Consider the following 21,518-nt stretch of genomic DNA (forward strand, 5'->3'; position numbering starts at 1 on the left):
AAGGATGGTTTTGGATAATCCTTGTCACTCTGGATGAGAGACCAGGCTAATGATAAATAATTCTCCAAAGATTTTCATTTTCCCTGCATTTAAAATGCTTATTACCAGAGATCAAAGAGGTACCGTAAAGACAAAAGCACCACGTGCCACTGCTCTCTTTCTAAACACCCCCCTGTGAGAAACGACTGCCCTAAAATTCCCTTTTGTATCCACACCTGTGCTACCACACAGCACACCAGCCTGGCCCTCATAGAGATCCCCCCCTTAACAGGCGTGCAACAAATATCAGTTAAATTGAAATGCTGCTGACCCAAGCAAAAACTGAACGCTAATGGAAATCGCAATCCATAGACCTGTTTGTGATTCGGTGTGTCGATGAAACAGGTTTTCTAGAGTCCCCAGGTTCACCGGGAGGCTGTTTGGTAACTTTAAGTTCCCGATGCCGATGGAACTTCTAGAACAGACTTAGGTAAGCACCTAGACACAGGTGAAACCTTCACACAGCGCGCATAAGTTCATTCAGACATTCTAATCCACTTCATGGAAACCCAACCATATTTAAAAGCCATCAACGCACCATTTGCTTAACAAATGGACAGTGCACTGGGGAACTAATTGCGGAAGCAATTGCCTCTCAAGGTCGCCACCACCATCACGATATATATATATACTTTTTAATGTGACAAGACACTCTGGAACCTACACAATTATCAGAAGGCTTTCAACTCTCGTGGGGGGGGTGAGCAAATGTCCGCGCAAGGAACCGAAGCGGACTCTCCGGGCCTCCACGAAGGGAGCGCATCCAATCCCACCCAAGTGAGGGACTGACCTCTGCACAAAGAGTCCCGGAGGTGGCAGTGACAAACTCCGCTGCGACCCAAGGAGACCTAATGAAGGTCCTTTAAAATGCAAAGAAATCCTAGGGCAGGCTGCCCTCCCCCGGTGCGCCCTCCAGCACTCCGGTCCTCGACATACCTTTCTGACTGAACCGGCAGCCCCGGAGTTAGCAGCTCCACTGAATTCCCTTCCCGGTCGGTCAGGTTCCCCAAGTCCCCGGTTCTGTTGGCAGCGGACACCCCTCCACCCCTCAAAGGAGAGAGCCACCGGCGACCCGGTGCTCCGCCCGCGCTCGCGGCCAGGTGAACCCCGCACCGCCCTCACCAGTCCGAGGCCGCGTCCCAGGGGATGCAGAGAGGCCGGCGCACGCCGCTCACCTGCGCGGGCCCCGTCGCCGCCGCTGCCGTAGCCGCTTGCACGCGCCAGGAGCCGCCGAGACGCGGCGAGGGCTGGCGCATCTCCTGAGGCAGCCAGACTTCCTCGGCCCCGCCTCTTACGGGCCACGCCTCCAGCTACCCCGAGAGCCTGCCCAGCCTCCAGACGGAGAAGGCGGCCGCGCGTCACCTTGGGGCCCCGTCCCACCCGACGCGGCGCTGACGCCGCAGCGGGAAGCTCCGGCGGCTGCTGAGAGAAGGGGCCGCCGCTGGATTCCGGGTAATGGCTGGGTGAAGAGAAAGAGGTTACCCGCAACTCCTTCGTCTGGGTTGAGTCACAGGAAAAGGAAGGTGTGTCCAAAAAGTCTGGCAGTGACTAAAAGAGTTGAGTTTCTTCACGATTTAGTTCAGAGTAAGAACAAAGTGTGGATAAGTGTGGTTGGCACTCAAGAGGACAAGTGCGGCTGGCAAAGTTGTAATTGCTTAATTAATCACTTGTCTTCGCTATTGCGCAGAGGCGCGCACCTTGTTCCCTTCGCTCCCTAAAGGATCAATGGGAAGGGAACAGCCTCCGTTTTTACCACCCTGACCCTGGCAAGAGGTACCAGAGGCAGGCAAGCCGTGAAACCTGTGCCACGTGCGCGCGATTGTGGGTGAAACCCCGTTTCTGAGCCTAAGTTCCTCATTTCTAAAGATTAGGTGACATTCGTGCCCAGCGAGCTGCCGGAACACTCAAAGAGTCTCTTAAAGAGAGACTAAGTGCGATGACTGGCACTAAGGCATTCAGTAAACATTTGCTTTTGTTCCTTTCCCTTGATTTTTTTTTTTCTTCCTTCCTTTTTCTTCTTTTCCCGCTATAATCTTGCACTTTATTTACTGCTTATCTCTGCCCGGTCACTTTTTTTTCTCATCTATTAATGAGCCTGCATCTACTGGGCACCGAGTCTGTGCCCTGCAAGGCGTTGGGCGCTTTAAAAGGAGATGTTCTGGTAAGATCCCTGCCCTCTGGGAGGTCAGGAACTCACAAGACACCACCACCACCCCCCACCGCCCACCCCTCCCGCCACGAAACAGCTTTGAAATTAGATACAAGAGAGTTAAAGAAACCCACTAATTGAGTGTTGGACAGACCTGCTAGGCAGTTCTGTAGGTAATTGTGTTAAACCAGCTACTTCACTTAATGTCTCTGAATTTCAACTCTCCCCTCCCCCAAAAAACAAAGACAAAAACAAAACAAAAACAAAAAAACCTGGGATTAAAATAATAAGCTGTTGCACAGATTCTGAGAAATAATTAATTTACATAAATTAGTAGAATCAGAGAAACCGGAGGTAGATGGCAAATCTGGGCTTTTTTCCACTGTGCTCTCCCTGCTGCTACATCCCCTACCTGAGAGAGCAGCGGTAACGGGGAAAATAAAGCAGCAAAAAAAGAGGAGGAGCATTGGGTAGGAGAAATAGCAACCAGACCTTTAAAGCCGACTAAGGATACAACTGAATTAAAATAGTAAATGAACCCACACAAAAAAGCTTTTTGCTTCTAACTCCTGCCGCAGCGGAGTTCCTGTTCTGTGGGTCCTGCAGCCTAACCGCAGGTTGCAAATGACTAACAGCATTTTTCAGTCATTAAATGCTGCAGAAAGTGAAACATCGAAAGATCACAGAAATCTAAGCTCATACCTCCTCTCCTCCCTCTCATGACAATACCTTCTTCTGTCCATCTTCCTTGTTTGTTTGTTTGTTTTAATTGCCCAGACATGTTACCTGCTTCTTTGTAATATGTTCCACCCAGGGAACAATATTGTTGCTTTAACCAGTTTAACTTCACTGTATAACCACAAGCAGCACTTAGAACAGCAGCTAGACTCATATAGGTGGCTGATAAATTTTCAACACACTGTTGTTACATTTAAAAAGGGTTTGAACCAAGTCTTATGGGCACTGTCAATGACGTCATAATTGTTACTTTATTTAAAAAAAAGAATCTCCTGCATTTATAATAGGTGGTCTTCGCTGTCTCGCCTTCTTAATTCACATGAGCAACGAGATATTTGGCCTCTGAAGAAACGACCCTATTGTCAATATGATAATTGAGCATATGCTTGGTTGCGTGGCAATCTAATAATTTCAATGTTTAAAATTTGAAATGGCAGATGTGTCTTCTAGGGGTCCGATGTGCTTTTTTGCTGTCACAGCTAATGTACCTGTTGTGCCTTCAGAAGCACTGCCGTAGAGGTATGTTAGCAACTGTGGTGCCTGTTTAAATGAGTCAGAGCAATTTAAACAGGACAAGTTACAATGTTCGTAGTCGCCTGAAATCTCTGCTCAGGGGATTAAAGGAGTCTTCTGTAAGAGAGAGAAAACGTGTCTGTAAGTGCAGAGGAGCAAGAACTCCAGCTCCTTTCTGGTCCTAGGAAATCAGGACAGACCTCCTTGTGTCATCCTAGCAGAGCTGGCCAGGCAGTCAGACCAGTCCAGCTCGAATTGAAGGACTCAAGGCTAATCTTGGGAGTACCACTCCCTTGAATGTCCAAGAAAAAGGTTTCTGAGTTCTGCTAACGAAGGTATTAAGGGCTTGGCACCTAGCATATCTCATCTTCATTAGTGCTTCTTATCATTTTTGGGCCAATAAAAGCTAAAGTAGAAAATCAATTGAGATATAAACATAAATCTGGAACTATTAGGAGGTGAAACCAATGCCATGGTTAAGGCAAAATTTAGTTCATGAGTCACGAGGCAAATGTTTAGTGTGCGCTGTAAGGAAGAAGCATGTGTACTTTGTTACGTGGCATTGAGAAAACGGCATTTCTTTTATTGTCAGTGCAAATAGGCTTTGTCATTATATTTACTTGGTTAGGGATTTTTTTTCCCATCTTTTAATTGTCATGGCAGATTATAGAAAGCATATTCCCTTTTTATAGTGGCAGTTGTGGAGAGACCAAATTTAGTGACTCACACCAGACCCCAGCTCTGCCACTTAACTAGATGTGTGTTTTCCTGCAGGTGGCTAGTAGGGTTTCAGTTTCTTGAACAAAGGAGTGGCCCCAACAGAAAACGAGTGTTACTTTCTAACTACTCAGAAAGAAGACTTATTATAAAACCTTTCTTTGGAAACCAAGTATTTAATTGTCTTATTAATAATAATCCTATGTAGCAAATTATTTAAAATACCTAAGCATATATTTAATACAAGCTGATTAGCTAGAAATATGCACAGGTACTAAGTTGCTAAAAATTACACTTTTATGGATATTATGCTTTCTACAAGTGAGAATTTCTATGACCAGGATGAACATATGCTAATAGTTGCTTTTAAAAAGTTAAAATTATTAGAGACATGGAGGGTAAATCTTAAAAGCTTTAATCCCCTGTTCATCTGATGGGTTAAGCAGACCCAAATTTACCGCTTTCAGGTGAAGCTTGACCTGGCTCAAGGGTTCTCGCTTATCACCAACACATCTAGTGATGTGAATTCCATCCATCTAGCTAAGTGCTTAGACCTTCTTCCAAAGTAAACCAGATCAGGAATGCATTTCACACTGTACATCATTGCTGTGGCTCCCTGTGGAATCACTTTTCTAGAATGTGCTCTATTGTGTTTCTACTGGTGATAGTGAAGAGCATCTTAGGATCAGCCCTGAGAAGTGGGTTGTTGAATTTACACTGAAAATGTTAGTCAGGGTTATTGTTTTTAAAATTACAGTGATCAAGCTAGAAGTTGTCCATCATCTCAGCAATGCTAATCTAGACTTTCCCACAGCAGTCAGTCTGTTTGCATCCTCTGGGTTCCATAAGTAACTCAAGTGAATTTGTTTTCCTCTCTAATTTGACTGTGAGAATGCTCAGGGTGACCTATCTCTGTCAAATGTTCAGAAATGCTTTTTCATATGTTGTATAATAAATAGAGTTATATTTTTCTAACTTACTGTCCTAAGTCTGAGATGAAACGAAAGGAATTTTCAAGGCCAGGGTATTAAGATAATAATTGATTTTTCCATGCAATAAGATGTACATCCATCGACACATTTGTCTGCATAACATCCACTGAGCAGCGACACCCAGGGCCACACACTAGGATTGCTTACAGGGGCCAGGCTGGTGAGATCAATGTGTGACTGTGGCCACATTCAAGAAAATAGAGACTGTCAAAACCGGCAGAGCACATGCCCACCTAAAGGCATTCAAATTCTATTCTTGTTAACTTCTCTGCTGGCCAAAGCATGCAGGTGGCCAGATGCCAGGTAGCCATTTGTGTCCCCTGATCAACAATGTATCCCAGCTCTAAGATAAACACTGTGGATATAAGATAAATAAAATATGATAGCTTCTGCCCTCCAGGGATTCACATTTTGCTGTGGGAAAAGATATGTAAACAAATAAGTAGGACAGATTTTCAGAGGGAAAAGTCTCTGACAGCAGCACCTGCAGGGCCCAGGGAGTAAAGTACAGCGTCAGGTGCAGGAGACCAGGTAGAAAATATATAAGAGAATTAGCAGGAGCGGTGACTCCACGCAGCCCCAAGGGCTGAGAAAGGAGATCCTGATGGGTGAAGCCTAGCTCACAGTACTGGGATGAACCCATACTCAACAGGCAAGAGAAGATCAATTCAGGGAATGAAGCCAGACCTGCTCAGCAATATTTCCATAATTGTTCACTCAAGTAATCAGAAAATTTAAATATAGATACATAGAAATAATAACAACACTTTTGGTTGAAGACATTAACAAATTTTGGACTTGAAGCCTCCAGTCTGTCTTTGTGACCTCCTGGGACATATAATTTGAATTAAGTTTTAATTCAGCCTCCAATTACTGGCTTTTATGATGACCTACAAAGAAAATACAGAATCACTAATGAATGGATTGAAGAGTACTTAGGAAACACATGGGGCTTTATTACGTGCATAATAACACTATTTTCAAGCTGGCTTGGTATACAATTACCTGCTTTACTGATGTTTTAGGTACATCTATAGAATGACTATTGTTGCCACTTCCTGAAAAAATCTGGGCCCAAAATAGAGAATAAAACAGTAAGAAATTTGATCTCAAAACTAATTTCTTAGTTTCCAGTATACAGGTGTTAACTCTTTATTATTGGGAAATACCTAACTATACTAAAAAATTATACATTCTATAAAGGACTTCTTTTGAAAAATAGCTTTGCTTAGTTTGAACTACTATTATGTTGATTTTTAAATGAAGAACGGGAAGGATAAAACCCTATCTGGTTCAACACAAAATATATTTTAGATCATTTAAAAGGAAGAGAGTTTGGGGCTTCCCTGGTGGGGCAGTGGTTGAGAGTCCGCCTGCCGATGCAGGGGACGCCGGTTCATGCCCCTGTCCAGGAGGATCCCACATGCCGCGGAGCGGCTGGGCCCGTGAGCCATGGCCGCTGAACCTGCGCGTCCGGAGCCTGTGCTCCGCAGAGGGAGAGGCCACAACAGTGAGAGGCCCGCGTACCGCAAAAAAAAAAAAAAAAAAAAAAAAAAAAAGAGTTCTTTGCAAGAATTAATGTTTTTTGTTAACATGCAGTATCTTTATAACATGAGCCCAAGATGGAAGTTACAATTATCTGTGTACAATAAAGCATCTTTCCATCAATAAAGCATTGTTCCATCAATGTCTTTTTCTCATTTGCTCACACAACATTCTGCTCATGGTTTCCTATACAGACCCCTTGATTCCCCATCTCTCCTATTACCTGACTGATTCTTTCCCTCTGAGTCTTAGACTCCTTGTGGCCAAATTCTATCCCCCTCAAAGCTCACATAAAATATTATCTCCTCTGTAAAGAATCCCCTCATTTCTCAACCCAAAGCAATCCCTCTCTCCCGAGAACTCGCATAGCAATATCCTTATCAATCTTGTAATGCTTCAATCAGGAACAATTGCCTCGGGGCTTCACTGGTGGCGCAGTGGTTAAGAATCCGCCTGCTCATGCAGGTTAGTTTGAACTACTATGACCTGTGACCTGTGTCATGCAGGACACAGGTTTGAGACCTGGTCCGCGAAGATCCCACATGCCGCGGAGCAACTAAGCCCGTGCGCCACGACTACTGAAGCCCACACACCTAGAGCCCGTGTTCCGCAACAAGAGAAGCACTGCAATGAGAAGCCCGCACACCGCGAGTAGCCCCTGCTCGCCACAACTAGAGAAAGCCCGCACACAGCAACAAAGACCCAACAGTCAAAAATAAATAAAATAAATTTATATTAAAAAAAAGAAAAACAACAATTGCCTCTATCTTTATCAAATAGTTATTTTGGGTACCTGTCTTATCTTTCAAACATTCATTTGTTTCACAGATATTTCTGGAATATCTACTTTGTGTGAGGATAATCTATAGAATATAAGATTTTATTTCCAATTCGTATATATACCCAATGTATTAGTTATCTATCGATGTGTAATGAATTACCCCAAAACTCAGTGGCTGAAAGCAAGACATTTATTGTTGCAGAGTTTCTATAGGACAGGAATCCTGATGTGGCTTAGATAGGTGTTTCTGGTTCAGGATCTCTCATGAGGCTGCAGTCAGGCTGTCTGCCAGGGATGCAGTCCCCGCAAGGCTGAAATGGGGCTGGAGAATTTCCTTCAAAACTCACTCACACGGTTGCGGGCAGACCATAATCCCTCGCCATATGAGCTACTCCCTGGTAGCTGTGTGTACCCCTGTCATGGCAACTGGTAATCAGACAGAGAAAGAAACAGACCAAGATGGAAACCATCATCGTTTTATAACCTAGTCTTGGAAATGACATCTCATCACTTCTGCCACACTCTCTACATTAGATACAAAAGTTCATCACATATACAGGGGGAGGAGATTACACAAGGGCATGAACACCAAGAAGCCAAGTTTATAAATTCAGAGGCTGCCTATCACGCCTAATTAGCACAACAAATATACAGTAAGTGTCCGATGAATAATCTGTCTAGGGTTTGTTGAGATTCTTCAACTTGAAAGTTATAGTTGTCATCAAATTTGGATAGGATGAAAAATTTTCAGTCATTATTTCTTAAAACATTTTTATGACCCTATTTCTTTTTTTTTTGGAACACCCGTTCCATTCATATGAGGCCACTTAATATTCTCCCACAGCTCACAAATGATCTGTTCATTTCTTTCTTCTTTAGGCTTCTATTCTCTGTATGTTTCATTTTGGATAGTTTCCATTTCTATATGGTCAGGCTCATTAATTTTTTTCCCTGCAATTGTCTTATCTGCTGTAAATTCTATCCAATGTATTTTTCATCACAGACATTTTATATTTCATCTTGAGAATTTGTATTTTCATCTTTTGTATGCCTTTTAGGTTTCTTATTATCATGCTTTCTGCTACTTTGTTGAATGTAGAGCGTATATTAATAATACTGTTTTATCCTACTTCTAATCCTTATCTTCTGTTTCATTTCTGGTTTTTTTCCTGTTGATTAATTTTCCTATCTATTGTGGGTTTTTTTCCCTGGCTTCTCTGCATGCCTAATAAATCTTGATTCAATGTCATGCAGTATGAATTTTATGTTGTTGAGTGCTGAATTTTTAAAATATTATTCCTTTGAATATCTGGGGACTTTTTTCTGAAATGAAGATGAGTTACTTAGAAATACGTTTATTCCCTTGAGGGTTTTTTTTCAAGCTTTGTTGGATGGATCCAGAACAGTCTCTAGTCTAGAGTTATCCTCTCTGAGGATTCTAGCCCATGTGTTAGGACAACTTTCCTTACTGTCTTAGGGAAACTTGACTATTCCCGGCCCTGTATTAGCTGCAAGGGTTGCTCCACCTACGCCTTCTGGTGGTTCTTTCCTGTTCTTGGCAGTTTCCTTATGCACATGAGCTAATCAGTGTTTGGCCAAATGCTCGAAGGGAATCCTTTGTAGATCCCTGTGTCTCTCCTGTCTTTCTCTTTCTCTCTTTCCTATAGATCTTTCCTCTGTAAATTCCCACCGTAAATGATGGCCACCTTGGCCTTCCTAATCTCTCCTTAAATCAGAGAAGCTCCAGGGCTCTGCTTGATCTCCTGTCCCTGGGCTGTGACCTGGAAACTCTCCAGACAGTAAGCGGGGACAATAATAGGGCTTACCTCATTTATATCCTTTTCCTCAGGGATCATGGTACTGTGCTGTTCATTGTCCAATGCCTGAAAAACGTTGTTTCATATATTTTGGTTGTTCTTTTTTTTCCAGGTATAGGAGAGCAAATCTAGTTTCCTTTATTCCATCGTGGCCAGAAGCTGAAGTACAGTCCTATAGAAACTTGATTTGATCTCAAACATATAACCTCTCAGTGACCTGTATGATATTTATTCTATACAAGAGAAGAAACTTGACTAAACATTTTTTATGGAAAATTTTATTCAAGACAAATTGAGGATTATAACCTGAGAACAGCCTCCAAGAAAGCTCTGAGAATAATTCCAGAAACTGGACTAAAATTTTAAAAATCTGACACTAGAAGTCAGACTATCTGAGTTGATAACTCTTCACCAAATTATAGTGTCATTTTTTTGATCAGTCAAATGCTTGAAGAAATTGGACCAGATCAAAGTTCTTAGTACTTTCACCCCAAAGTTTATTGTGTTACTATTATTATTTTCAATTTGGTTACAATGAATATCTTACTGATTGCTCTGATAAGCGGGTCCAGCCCTCTTGTAAATGTCTGATGAACAATCTGTGTAGGGTTTGTTGAGCTTCTTAAACCTGAGAGTCCATCAGCACCCAGTCAGAGAACAGATAGCCATGACATCAGTGTTGATTCACTGAGTTGATCCAATTTCAGCCAAAAGCAAGGAAGCAACATCTTAGCCTATACAGTCTCATTATGGGAAATAGTCTCTCTTTAAATGTAAGCCTTTATGAGTCTAGGGCTCAAATCTTATCAATCTTTGCCTCAGTTGCTAAATAGTATCTTTACTTTTAACTAGGGTTCTTTTTTTTTTTTTCAGACTTCACTCAAGGCTTGCCACTCTGAATACTGGCCAATCTTTTCAATGTCAATCGGGCACATTTCCAGGTCCCAGTGACACCTAGCAAAACTTCTAGGTCAGGACCCTGCTTCTTATCCTCTTTGAAATATACCAAGAACATGCTGATTTTTTCTCAAGACACTTGGACAAGATCTCATTGCATTCTTGATTAATGTAACCTAAAGTAATTTGACCACCAAGTGTGAAATCACTGAGCGACTTTGCCTTTCAAGGTAACTGGCAGATAATCAAAGATATGACTCACGATCCAAAGCACTCACGCATCTTTCATTTGTAAGCCAAACAAAGGTGGAAATATATCATCAAAAGGTTTCTATAGAAGTGGCAGGTTCTCTATTACTGTACTCAAATGAGTAACTCCAGTACAGTCAAGCTGTCTTTGGCTAACAGTGTTCCTTTCCTTCCCAAATCCAGTCCAGTGGCTCCTGTTACACAATTGGACTTCACCACTTCTAAAGCCATTTGCAACTTAATATCAGTCATGCACATTTTTATTTCAAATTAGCTCTTTGTCCTGATTTATCCGTATATTTCCATGGAATTATTACTCAAGTTGATCATTCCTTTTTCTCTTTACCCAATGTTTCCTATAATCTGAATGACAAAATTTCAAATTTGAGTCTCTGGAACTTTGTACTCTTAGTTGTTTTTTTGACCCACTGTGGTCATAAACAATAGATTTATGCAATATACATAAGCAATAGAGAACAAAAACAACAATAAACAAATAACAAATAGAAAATACTGGTGTAAACTATAAGCTCAAGTTCAGCTACTTATCAGCTAGTGACTTTGAGCAAATTAATTTCCCTTATGTGTGTTGGAATTACTATCTACATCAGACTAGTGTAAAGGTAATAAATATTTTGAATATATCAAAGCCAAAGCAGATTCTCAATAAATTGAATATTTGGATATTATCATGATGATAATGATGATGAAGATGATAAAGCTCATTCTGTGTAATTCTTTTTTTCCTCAAATTCATTGTTTTTTTCCAATATTTTATTATGAAAAATTTCAAACATACAACATACCTGTAAGACTTACCATGAAAACCTGTGTATCTACCACCTAGATTCCACTGCACATTTTGTTACACATCTAAACAACTGTATCTCTCTGCCCATAGACCATTAATTTTGGACACATTTCAAAATAAACTGCAGACATCCTTACACATTCCCTGCCATGTATACTTTTAACTAGAGTTCTTTTTACTTTGACTAGAATTTTTTCTTTTGATATAAATCTTATATACATTCAAGTGTATAAGTATTAAGAGTACATTTCCTGAGGTTTTTTTTTTTTTTGCGGTACGCGGGCCTCTCACTGTTGTGGCCTCTCCCGCTGCGGAGCACAGGCTCCGGATGCGCAGGCTCAGTGGCCATGGCTCACGGGCCCAGCCGCTCCACGGCATGTGGGATCCTCCCAGACCGGGGCACGAACCCGTGTCCCCTGCATCGGCAGGCGGACTCTCAACCACTGCGCCACCAGGGAAGCCCATTTCCTGAGTTTTGATTAATAAGTACATCTCTGCTTCACCTCCAAAATTACTTCATGTCCCTCCCCAGTCAGTACTTCCCTCTCCACACACACACATGCATACACAAACACATATGCTTACACACACACACACAAACACGCACAGACAGGCTGCCTTGGCTCTACCGTTTTGTTCATCACCAATTCGTTTTGCCTATTGTCTAGATACAGCGGTCCCCAACCTTGTTGGCACCAGGGACTGGTTTCGTGAAAGACAATTTTTCCACCGACGGGGATGAGGGGGGATGGCGGTAATGCGGTAATGCGAGCGATAGGGAGTGATGGTGAACGGCAGATGAAGCTTCGCTCACTCGCCCGCAGCTCACCTCCTGCTGTGCGGCTTGGTTCCTAACAGGCTGTGGACCAGTACCAGTCAGCGGCCCGGGGGTTGGGGACTCCCGGTCTACAACATCAAATAAATGGGATGATACATTTGTACTCTTTTGTGTAAAGGTCTTTTTTCACTCATAGTTTATGAGATTTCATCCACTCTGCCATGTGTTTCAGTAGTTAATCCTTTTGTTGCTGAGTAATATATATTCTATTGCACAAATACGTCACACATGTTTATCCATTCTATCAGTGGATATCTGACTGTCTCCACATTGAGGCTTTTCTGAGAAAAGTTTCCAAGAACTTGTTTGAATAAGCCTTTCTGTGGACATATATGTTTCTTTATTAGGTTCTTAGTTCATAGGGATTAGATGTTGTTCCTTTCTCTTTTATTCCCCAAATACCTACTGTAATGCTGAACAGAGAAGCGTGCACACACAAACACACACACACACACCCTTAATTGCAAGACTAAAAGAAGAAAAGAAAAGGTGACTCGTTCTTTTGCTCCTCTATCCAAGGAAGGTCTTCTGTGAGCTAACAAGTATATAAATGTCAGATTTTTAATTTCTATAATTTTGTGAAAAATTACAGTCTTAATCCTGTAATGAACGGGTAAGCATACCCCCCCCCATTTTATTGAACATGATGATCCAGTATCATTGCTTAGTTAATAAATTTTATAAAAAAACAATTGACCTAATTGACAAGGATCCAAGAAGTCAATTAGCTGAAGCCATTAAAGTCAGAGACCTTGTGCAAAATTTTAGGAACCTCAGGTTCAGAATGCTGGTCTCAGGTGCACTGCTGATGACACCCAGGTCCTCCTAAACTCAAAGTTGCATCATGATTTTTTATATTTTTCTTTAAAGTGCTCTGATGGGCTGTTTGAAGCAGAAAGCTGCCCTGATGCCATCCAGCTGGGACATGGAGTTGGTGCAGGATTTCAGAAAGAGTTCTGAGTCTGGAGGGTGGGAGTCTAAGTTCTAAAAGAAAGTCTGATATGCTTTTAACATGCCACTTTGGAAAAGCCCCTCAGCAACTCCCAGCAGCTTCAGTTTTCCAGTAGTAAATGAGGGCAGGGGGCTGAATGATCATTAAACTATGATGGTGATTAATGAAGGCAATTTTAGAATGTTATCACAAATGAAATAACTATACTCCATCCCGTCTTCTCTTTTGAATTGCCTTGGGATTTTTGATTACAACTTTATCTCAGTTCTCCAGTAATTGTAATGTAAGAGTTACTTTTATTGAGTGATACTGTGTGCTTGACCCAGGTTGCCATGCAAATTGCTCTCCCGGTCCCATGATCATGCAGGCAATACATGCAGGAGTTTGAACCTAGTCCAGTCTGAACCTAAAATCTTTGGTCTTAAGCATTACCTTTGGGTAATGCTTCACATAGGCCTTTGGGGACAGCATGAGCTCCTTGACTGTTTGGATAGTTAGCAGGTATGCATTAAGGATTACTGTTGCTAACGGTAAACTACCTCCGCTACAGCCTTCTCAGCATCCTTTAAATGGCAATAATTGCTTCTGGCTCTGTAGCCGCAAAGCAGCTACATTTCCTCCTAAGCAACGACTGGCTGGGTTCTGGCTCTTAATGGATAAGGCCACAGCTGCCTCCCACAGGAAAATACTGCTGACCTTACATTGGAACTTTCATCCTTCTTTACAGCTCTATGAAGACCTTCAGTAGGCAGCCCAATGTCTTTGTTGAATTTCATCTCAGTTTGCAAGATTTCTTCCTTGCATTTTTGAAATGCAGTGTCAATTCTATTTGATGAACATTTACTACATATCTTAAATCAGGATAGGCATTGGGAATGCAAAGATGAGTAAAATAATATGCACATCCTTATTAAAGGATAATTTTCCCCAAATGGTAAAACTGTGACTCCTATACAGATGTCAGGTGAACATGTGTTCAGAGATTTTATTTAAACCCTTATTAATGAGAGGAACCTGCTAAAATGCTACAGCTAAATGTTCAAAGAGGAAAACAAAACAAAATAATTTATATGGGTGTTGGTTTGCAAACTGGACCCCATACACGGAGGGCAGGGAGCGATGGAAGAATGAGGCAGACTACACCAGATCGCTAGCAGTTTTAATAAGCAAGAGAAGTTACACCAGAGGCTTGTCTTGGGAGGCTATAGAACCAGTATAGTATCTCCTTACCTGCCTGCCAGAATTTTAAGTTTATATAGAGACCTTAATGGGACTCAGATGGTCTCAGGAACACCTTATTCTCTCAAGGCTACATCCTTGAAAATGTTTCCCACTGTGGGAAAGGTGGACAGAGCGTACATTCCAAAAACAGGGAAGGTACGAGGAGCCTCTCTTTGCCCAGGTCCAGCTCGAGGGTCAACTTGAGGTCACATCCACTCAATGACCTCCTCCAACAATGGAGTAAAAGAATCTTGAAATGAATTTGCCAATGGACGCAAAACCACCTTTTCCAAAGGTAGAGAGGAGAGTGGTCCCTCCGCAAGACAGAATTAATTTGCATAACTATACAGAAGGATTATTTTGCATTGCTATGAATTATCTAAAAATAATCAAGTTATAAAGTAGTTCAAGGGCAATGAGAGGTTAAAATCAGATCTTCTGGAAGGATTTGCTCTAGGCAATGCATAATTTTCCATGGAAACACACCTTTTTCTCTGCACCTTAATGAAAAAAGATAGTAACATTTATTGAGTACCTGTGAAATGCTCCCAGGAACTTTGGAAGATTAGTTAGCAGTACCTAATTTGATTAAAGCACAGCTTAGAGAAATGTTTAGAGCCCCTGCTAGTAAGTTGGAAAGCTGAGATTTATTTATACTATATCTGATGATTCTAAAGACTATTTTTCAATTTATAGACTACTGCCTCACAAGGAAATCAAGGTGTAAGGGATGGGACAGTTGCATAAACAGTAATTATATGCTGTGTGTTACATTGGATATGTGTTTGCACAAGTGGGGGGCACACAAAAAAATCCAGTGTTACCTTTTCCCTGTGTAGCTCTTTATGTCCCATAGATTTGGGAACTTACATTTTTCTAAAGACTTTCATTTTTTAATTCAAATTACTTGTTAGTTTCACCTGACTTTCCAACTTTTTTTTTTTTTTGGAAGCCAACAATGAAATTTAGAGCAAAAAGGCCAAGATTTAAGAACATCATATGCTTAGATAAGTTTACCTATTTCATTTATTTACCCATCATCCTTGTCAGTATAAATTTTCTTTTTAAATACTTGTTTCAACAAGGTACAAACATCCTTTTTCAGAATAATTTTTGAGCTTCTCTAATAACCTTTCTGTTTTAGGGTAATTTTAGATTAACAGAAAAGTTTCAAAGATAGTACAGAGTTCCTGAACACCCTTCATCCTGGTTCCCTCATTGGTAATGTCATAAAACACCATGATACATTTGTCACAGTTAAAGAACTGACATTGGTATTTACTATCAGCTAAACTCCAGAGTTTAAATTTCATCAATTTTTCCATTAATGGGGTGTTTCTGTTCCAGGATCTAGTCCAGGGTACCACACTACATTTAGCCGTCACTTCTCCCAGTCTCCTCTGATCTGTGACAGTTTCCCGGTTTTGACCTTGACAGCCTTGAGGAGTACTGGCCAGGTGTACTTAGAATGTCCTCCAATCTAGGTTGGTCTTTTTTTTTTTTTCTTTTGATTAGACTGGGGTCTAGCTGTTTTTGTTTGTTTTTTGTTTTTGGTGTTGTTTGTTTGTTTTTGGCACAAGTATCACCTAGGTGAAGTACCTTTATTGTCACATCTTATCAGGAGGTGTACAGTGTAGGGTGCATGATATCCAAATGACATCACTGGTGTTGTTAACCTTTAACGTACTGTAATTTCTCAGAACTTTTAAGAATACTTTTGGATCTTGTTTGAGGACTTCATCACTAGTATGAAGAGCACAAAGTTTAGGAGGTGGATATGGTTCTCTGCTCTGCACTCTGGCAGTTTCCACTGTACACGAGTCAACAACCTGGCATGCTCTACTGTCAATATCCTTCTCCAAACGGTAAAGGACAAGAAAAATCACCAGCCCTATTAAGTGGTGCTGGGTTTATCCTTGCACAACCCAGAGCAGGAGGAACACAGGCTTCCAGTAATCTGCAAAGAAGCTCTGCTAAGTCATGCCTCGCCCCTCCTATGGCAAGCCCTGTAGAGTGTGAGGGCATTTCTTACGCAAAGGCACAGCCCCATCACGATGACATAAAAGACCTAGGTAAGTTTCAAAATTAAGGAGACCCAGCAGTGTCTCAGAGACTCAGCTGTGTCTCAGAGACTCAGCCTCCCCCAGTCCTTCTGGACTCATCCTGTGGTTTTTGATAGGTTTTATAGAAGTTTCTGTTGCCCTCTTTTCAAGAATAAAAGGATCACATCTCAGACAGACCCTCCTCCATGAATTCATATGGCAAAGGTATTTTCTAAAATACACGTACGATGGACTAAAAATAACCTCTTTCTTTTTTTCTTATATGGCTCTACATAGGCAGTTTTCTTTATAGAGATGCCAGATTTTAAGGAAATAAATCTCTGCATGCATGGGTCTTTTCATATAAAACAGAGCTCTTTTATTTTTAGGTGAGTTTGAGAGGGGATAAGGAACAAAGAGAAGTAAACATATATTTTTATTTGCTTATTTTATGGGTGGGTTAAAATAGGCTATGCCTACTTCCACTTAGGACAAATGCTAAAGGAGAGTGAATGCCCCATATTAAAGGAATACACTTGAATAAATAAAGTTTGGCATTAGCCTGCTGTCTCCTACTTCCACTTCTCACAGGCTGAAGCCCAGGGGAGGGAGAGGAACAAGGATTTGCAAATGACAAGGATTTGTTGCCAGGGATTACAACTTAACTATGGAACACAAATCTCAGTGGTATCTATAGATGGGCTTTTGTTGTGTTTGCTGCTTTTTTAATTGGAGAGTAGGAAGACTTGTACAGATAGAACCATTTAACTAAATCTTAAAAAAGAAAATGTTTAGTGAGTCTTCTAACTGGTTGAATTCCATTTCAGTTCGAGACTAACTTAGAAGGAATTGTCAAAGCACTCTTTCTCAGGACATTGTAAACTTTAAAATCAATTTTGTTCAACTGTATTAAATGTGTCATTATTAGAAATGGATACTACACTAGGATTTGTTGTAACTCTTACTTGAAAAAATTGAGGTATGGCTGACCTGTAATACATACTAAGTATACCTATTAAGGTGTACAATTTAATAAGTTTTAATTTATTTATACATCCATAAAACCATCACCACAATCAAGGCAGTGAACATATCAATCACCCGCAAAAGTTTCCATGTGCCCCTTTGCAATCCCTTCCTTGCTTTCTATAACTATAGATTAATTTACATTTCTTAGAGTTTATGTAAATGGAGTCATACAGAATTTTTATCTGGCTTCTTTCACTCAGTATTATTACTGCAAGATTCATCCAGGTTGAAGTGTATACCAATGGCTAATTTATTATTGCTGAGTTGTTTCCATGGTATGGATACACTATACTTTGTTTATCTAATTATTTGGTGATGGACATTTGAGTTCTTTCCATCTTACAGCAATTACAAATAAAGTTGCTATGAATATTTGTGTACAAATATCTGAAAGAACATAGGCTTTCTTTTCTCTTGAGCAAATAACTAGGAGTAGAATGAATGGCTCGTATGGTACCAGTATGTTTAATTTTTAAAGTAATTGCCAATTATTTTCCAAAGTGGATGTGCCATTTTACATTCCCAATGGCAGTATATGAGCACTCCAATTTCTCCAACTACTTGCCAGCACTTGGTATGGTTTTAAATTTTAGCCATTCCAGTAGGTATGCAGTAGCTTTAATTTGCATAGAATTAATGATTTGTGATGTTTAGCATGTTTGCATGTACTAATTGGCCATTCATATATCTACCATGATAAAGTGTTTGAGAAATTTTTTGCCCGCTTACAAAATTGTGTTGTTTGTTATTGCTGGGTTTTGAGAATTCTTTATGTACGTGTACTCTGGATTCAAGTGCTTTATCAGATCTAGGCTTTACAAATATCCTCCCAGTCTTGGCTTGTATTTTTATTCACCCAACAGAGCAGACGTTTCAAAACTTTGATGAAGTCAATTAAAAAATCATTTACTTATAATCATACTTTGATGTTGTATCTAAAAAAAAAGTATTTGCCTAATCCTAGGTCACAAAGACTTTCTCCTATGTTTTCTTCTCAAAGTTTCATAGTTTTAGGTTTTACATTTAGATCCATGATTAATTTTGTCTCAGTTTTTTAGTATGTGTTATGGACCAAAGTTATTTTTTTGTTTTTAATTTCACATACGTATATCCAATTTTTTCAGACTTTCCTTTCTCCACTGAATTGCTTTTGCAGCTTTGTCAAAAACTAATGCTGATCAACTATACTCCAATAAAAATTAAAAATTAAATAAAATAAATTAAAATAGGAAAAAATCAGTGGTGCATATATGTGTCCATATATCTATTTCTGGACTCTATTCTGTTCCATTGATCTATTGATCAATTTGTTTATCTTAATCTATTTGTTTATCTTGACACTAATATGGCAGTCTTGATTTCTGGAGCTTATAATGAGTTTTAAAGTCTGGTGGTGTTAGTGCTGCAAATTAGTTTTTCTTTTCCAAAGCTGTTTTAGATGTCTAGGTTCTTTGCATTTGCATATGACTTTTAGAAGCAGCTTGTCCTTTTTCACAAAGAAGTTTGTGGAAATTTTGATTGGAATTGTGTTAATCTATAGATCAATTGGGGGAGAGCAATAGCTTAAAAGTATTGAGTCTTCCAACACATAAATAAGAAAATATATCTCCATTTTTTTTAGGTCTCCTTTAATTTCTCTCAACAAGGTTTTGTGGTTTTCATGATACAGATATTATACATCTTTGGTTAGATTTATAACTAAATAATTCATCTTTTTTTTTTTTTTTTTTTTGCGGTAAGCAGGCCTCTCACTGTTGTGGCCTCTGCCGTTGCAGAGCACAGGCTCCGGACACACAGGCTCAGAGGCCATGGCTTACGGGCCTAGCCGCTCCGCGGCATGTGGGATCTTCCCGGACCGGGGCACGAACCCGTGTCCCCTGCATCGGCAGGCGGACTCTCAACCACTGCGCCACCAGGGAAGCCCTAAATAGTTCATTTTTAAATAATTGTAGATGCTATTGTTTTATAAATTTCAATTTTTGATTGTTGTCAGTATATATATACATATATATATACACACATTATATATATATATATATATATACACACACACACACATATAGAGTCAATTAAATTTTCCACATAGATGATCATACCATCCAGGAATAAAAACTGTTTGTTTTTCTGTTTTCCTTTTAAATTGGCTAGATTTTATTTCTCTTCTGGTTTTGCTGCACTGGAAACAGCCCCCTGTTCACTGTTGAATATAAGTGGTGAGAGCAGTCACCTTTGCTTTTTCCCAGTCTTAGGGGAACAGCATTTAGTATTTCACCATTAAGTGTGATGTTAACTATAGAGTATCAGGTTGAAGATGTTCACTTTTGTTCCTGGTTTGCTGAAGTTTTCTTAAGCCAAGAATGGATTTTGAATTTTGTCAGATGCTTTTTCTGCATTTGTTGAGATTATTCTGTTTTTTCTTTTTAAATTGGTTAACATGGCTATGTTAACGAACCAGTGCATACCTGGATAAACCCTCTTGGTCATGGTAGATTATCCTTTTTATATATTGTTAGATTCAATTTGCTAAACCTTGTTTAGAATTTTTGCATCACTGAGCATGAAGGATATTAATCGATTACCTTCCTTTCTTGTAATGCCTTTGTCTGGTTCTACTATCAGGGTAATGCTGACTTCATAGAATGAGTTGGGAAGTATTAGTTTTCTTTTGCTGCATACAAAATAAGTGCATGTTTCCTGGCTTAAAACAATACAATTTATTAGCTCAGCATCCCATTGTGGGCTGGCTGCATACTCTGCTCAGCATATCATGAGGCTGGAAGCAAGATATTGGCTGGACTGGGATCTTACCCAGAGGCTTGGGGGGAAACCTCCACTTCCATGCTCATTCTTGTTCATAGGATTCATTTCCTTGCAGTTGTAGGACTGATGTCTCTGCTTCCTTGCTAGCTGTCAGGCCATTCTCATCTCCTAGGGTCTCCTCATATTCCTTGCCACACGCCCCCCTCTGTCTTCAAGCCAGCAACAGTGCAACAGATCCAATTTCTGTTTCAAGTCTTTCTCATTTCCTCCTCTGTGACTTGCCTGAGAAAAAGCTCTACTTCTAAAGACCTGCCCAGATAATCTCCCCACCTTCAAGTCAACTAATCTGGGATGTTAATTGCATTCTGTCACAGTAATACCTGGATTATTTTTTGGTTGAATGACTGAGAGAAGGTGTGTGTACACGAGGGGCTGGAAATTTATAGGGCCACCTTGAAATTCTGCCTACTACAGACAGTTTGTGTTTATTTGTGCATTATTTCTTCCTTAAATACTTGCTAGAATGTACCAGTGAAGCCACTTGGGCTTGGAGTTTCCTTTGAAGAAAGGTTTTTAACTAAAATTTCAATTTTTCAAATAGTCAAATGATATATGTCTTCTTGCATGAGGTTTATTAGTTTGTGCCTTTCAAGAAATTTGTCTAGTTAGCCTATATTGTTGGATTTATTGGCATAGTTATTTATAAATTTTCCTTGATATGCACTAACATCTGTAGAATCAGTTGTGATAAAATCTGACCCATTTGTCTCTTCTCTCTTTTTTTCACATCAAGTCTGACTAGTTTATCAATATTATATGCTCTTGATCTTCTCAAATAATTTCAGTTTCATTTATTTTCTCTATTTTCTATTTCACTGAGTTCTATTTTTATCTTTATTATTTTTTCCTACTTACTTTGAGTTTAATGTGGTCCCCCTTTTTTCCTAGATTCTTAAAGAAGAAACATAGGTCACTGACTTAAGAAAGTTGTTCTGTTTAACAGAATTGTTTAGTACTATAAATATCACTCTAGTGTTATTTTATGGTATTCAACAAATTCTACTATGCTGTGTTTTCATTTTCTTTTTCCATTTAAAATGTTTCCTAATTATCCTTTTAATTGCTTCTTTGACACATGGATTACTTAAATGTGTGTTACTTAGTTTCCATATTTTAGGGGTTTTCAAGAGATCTTTCTGTGTTTGAATTCTAATTTAATTATAAATTTATCATAGAACATGCTTTGCATGATTTGAATCTTTTTTAATTCATTGAAACTTGTTTTCTGGCCCAAATTATATCTTCATAAATGTTCCATGTGTGGTTGAAAAGAATGTGTATTCTGATGTTTTGAAGTGGATTTTTCTACATGTGTAAAATAAGTCAAGTTTGTCGATGATTTTGTTCAACCTTTTTACATCCTTGTTG

General features: G+C 39.8%; 1 protein-coding gene across 1 annotated transcript in view; it reads left to right on the top strand.

Moving 5' to 3' along the window:
- Positions 1-747: 747 nt before the first annotated feature.
- LOC309819317 (growth factor receptor-bound protein 10-like) overlaps positions 748-21,518 on the top strand; it is a gene marked incomplete at both ends in the record, with an annotated part of 44,126 nt that continues 23,355 nt past the window's right edge. Inside the window, 2 exon segments of the mRNA XM_082649422.1 lie at positions 748-816; positions 1,041-1,491. Of these exon segments, the coding sequence (XP_082505548.1) occupies positions 748-816; positions 1,041-1,491 (520 nt within the window).

This window comes from Grampus griseus, assembly GCF_964374135.1.
Source record: "Grampus griseus genome assembly, chromosome: 2".
In the NCBI taxonomy this organism is placed as follows: Eukaryota; Metazoa; Chordata; class Mammalia; order Artiodactyla; family Delphinidae; genus Grampus; species Grampus griseus.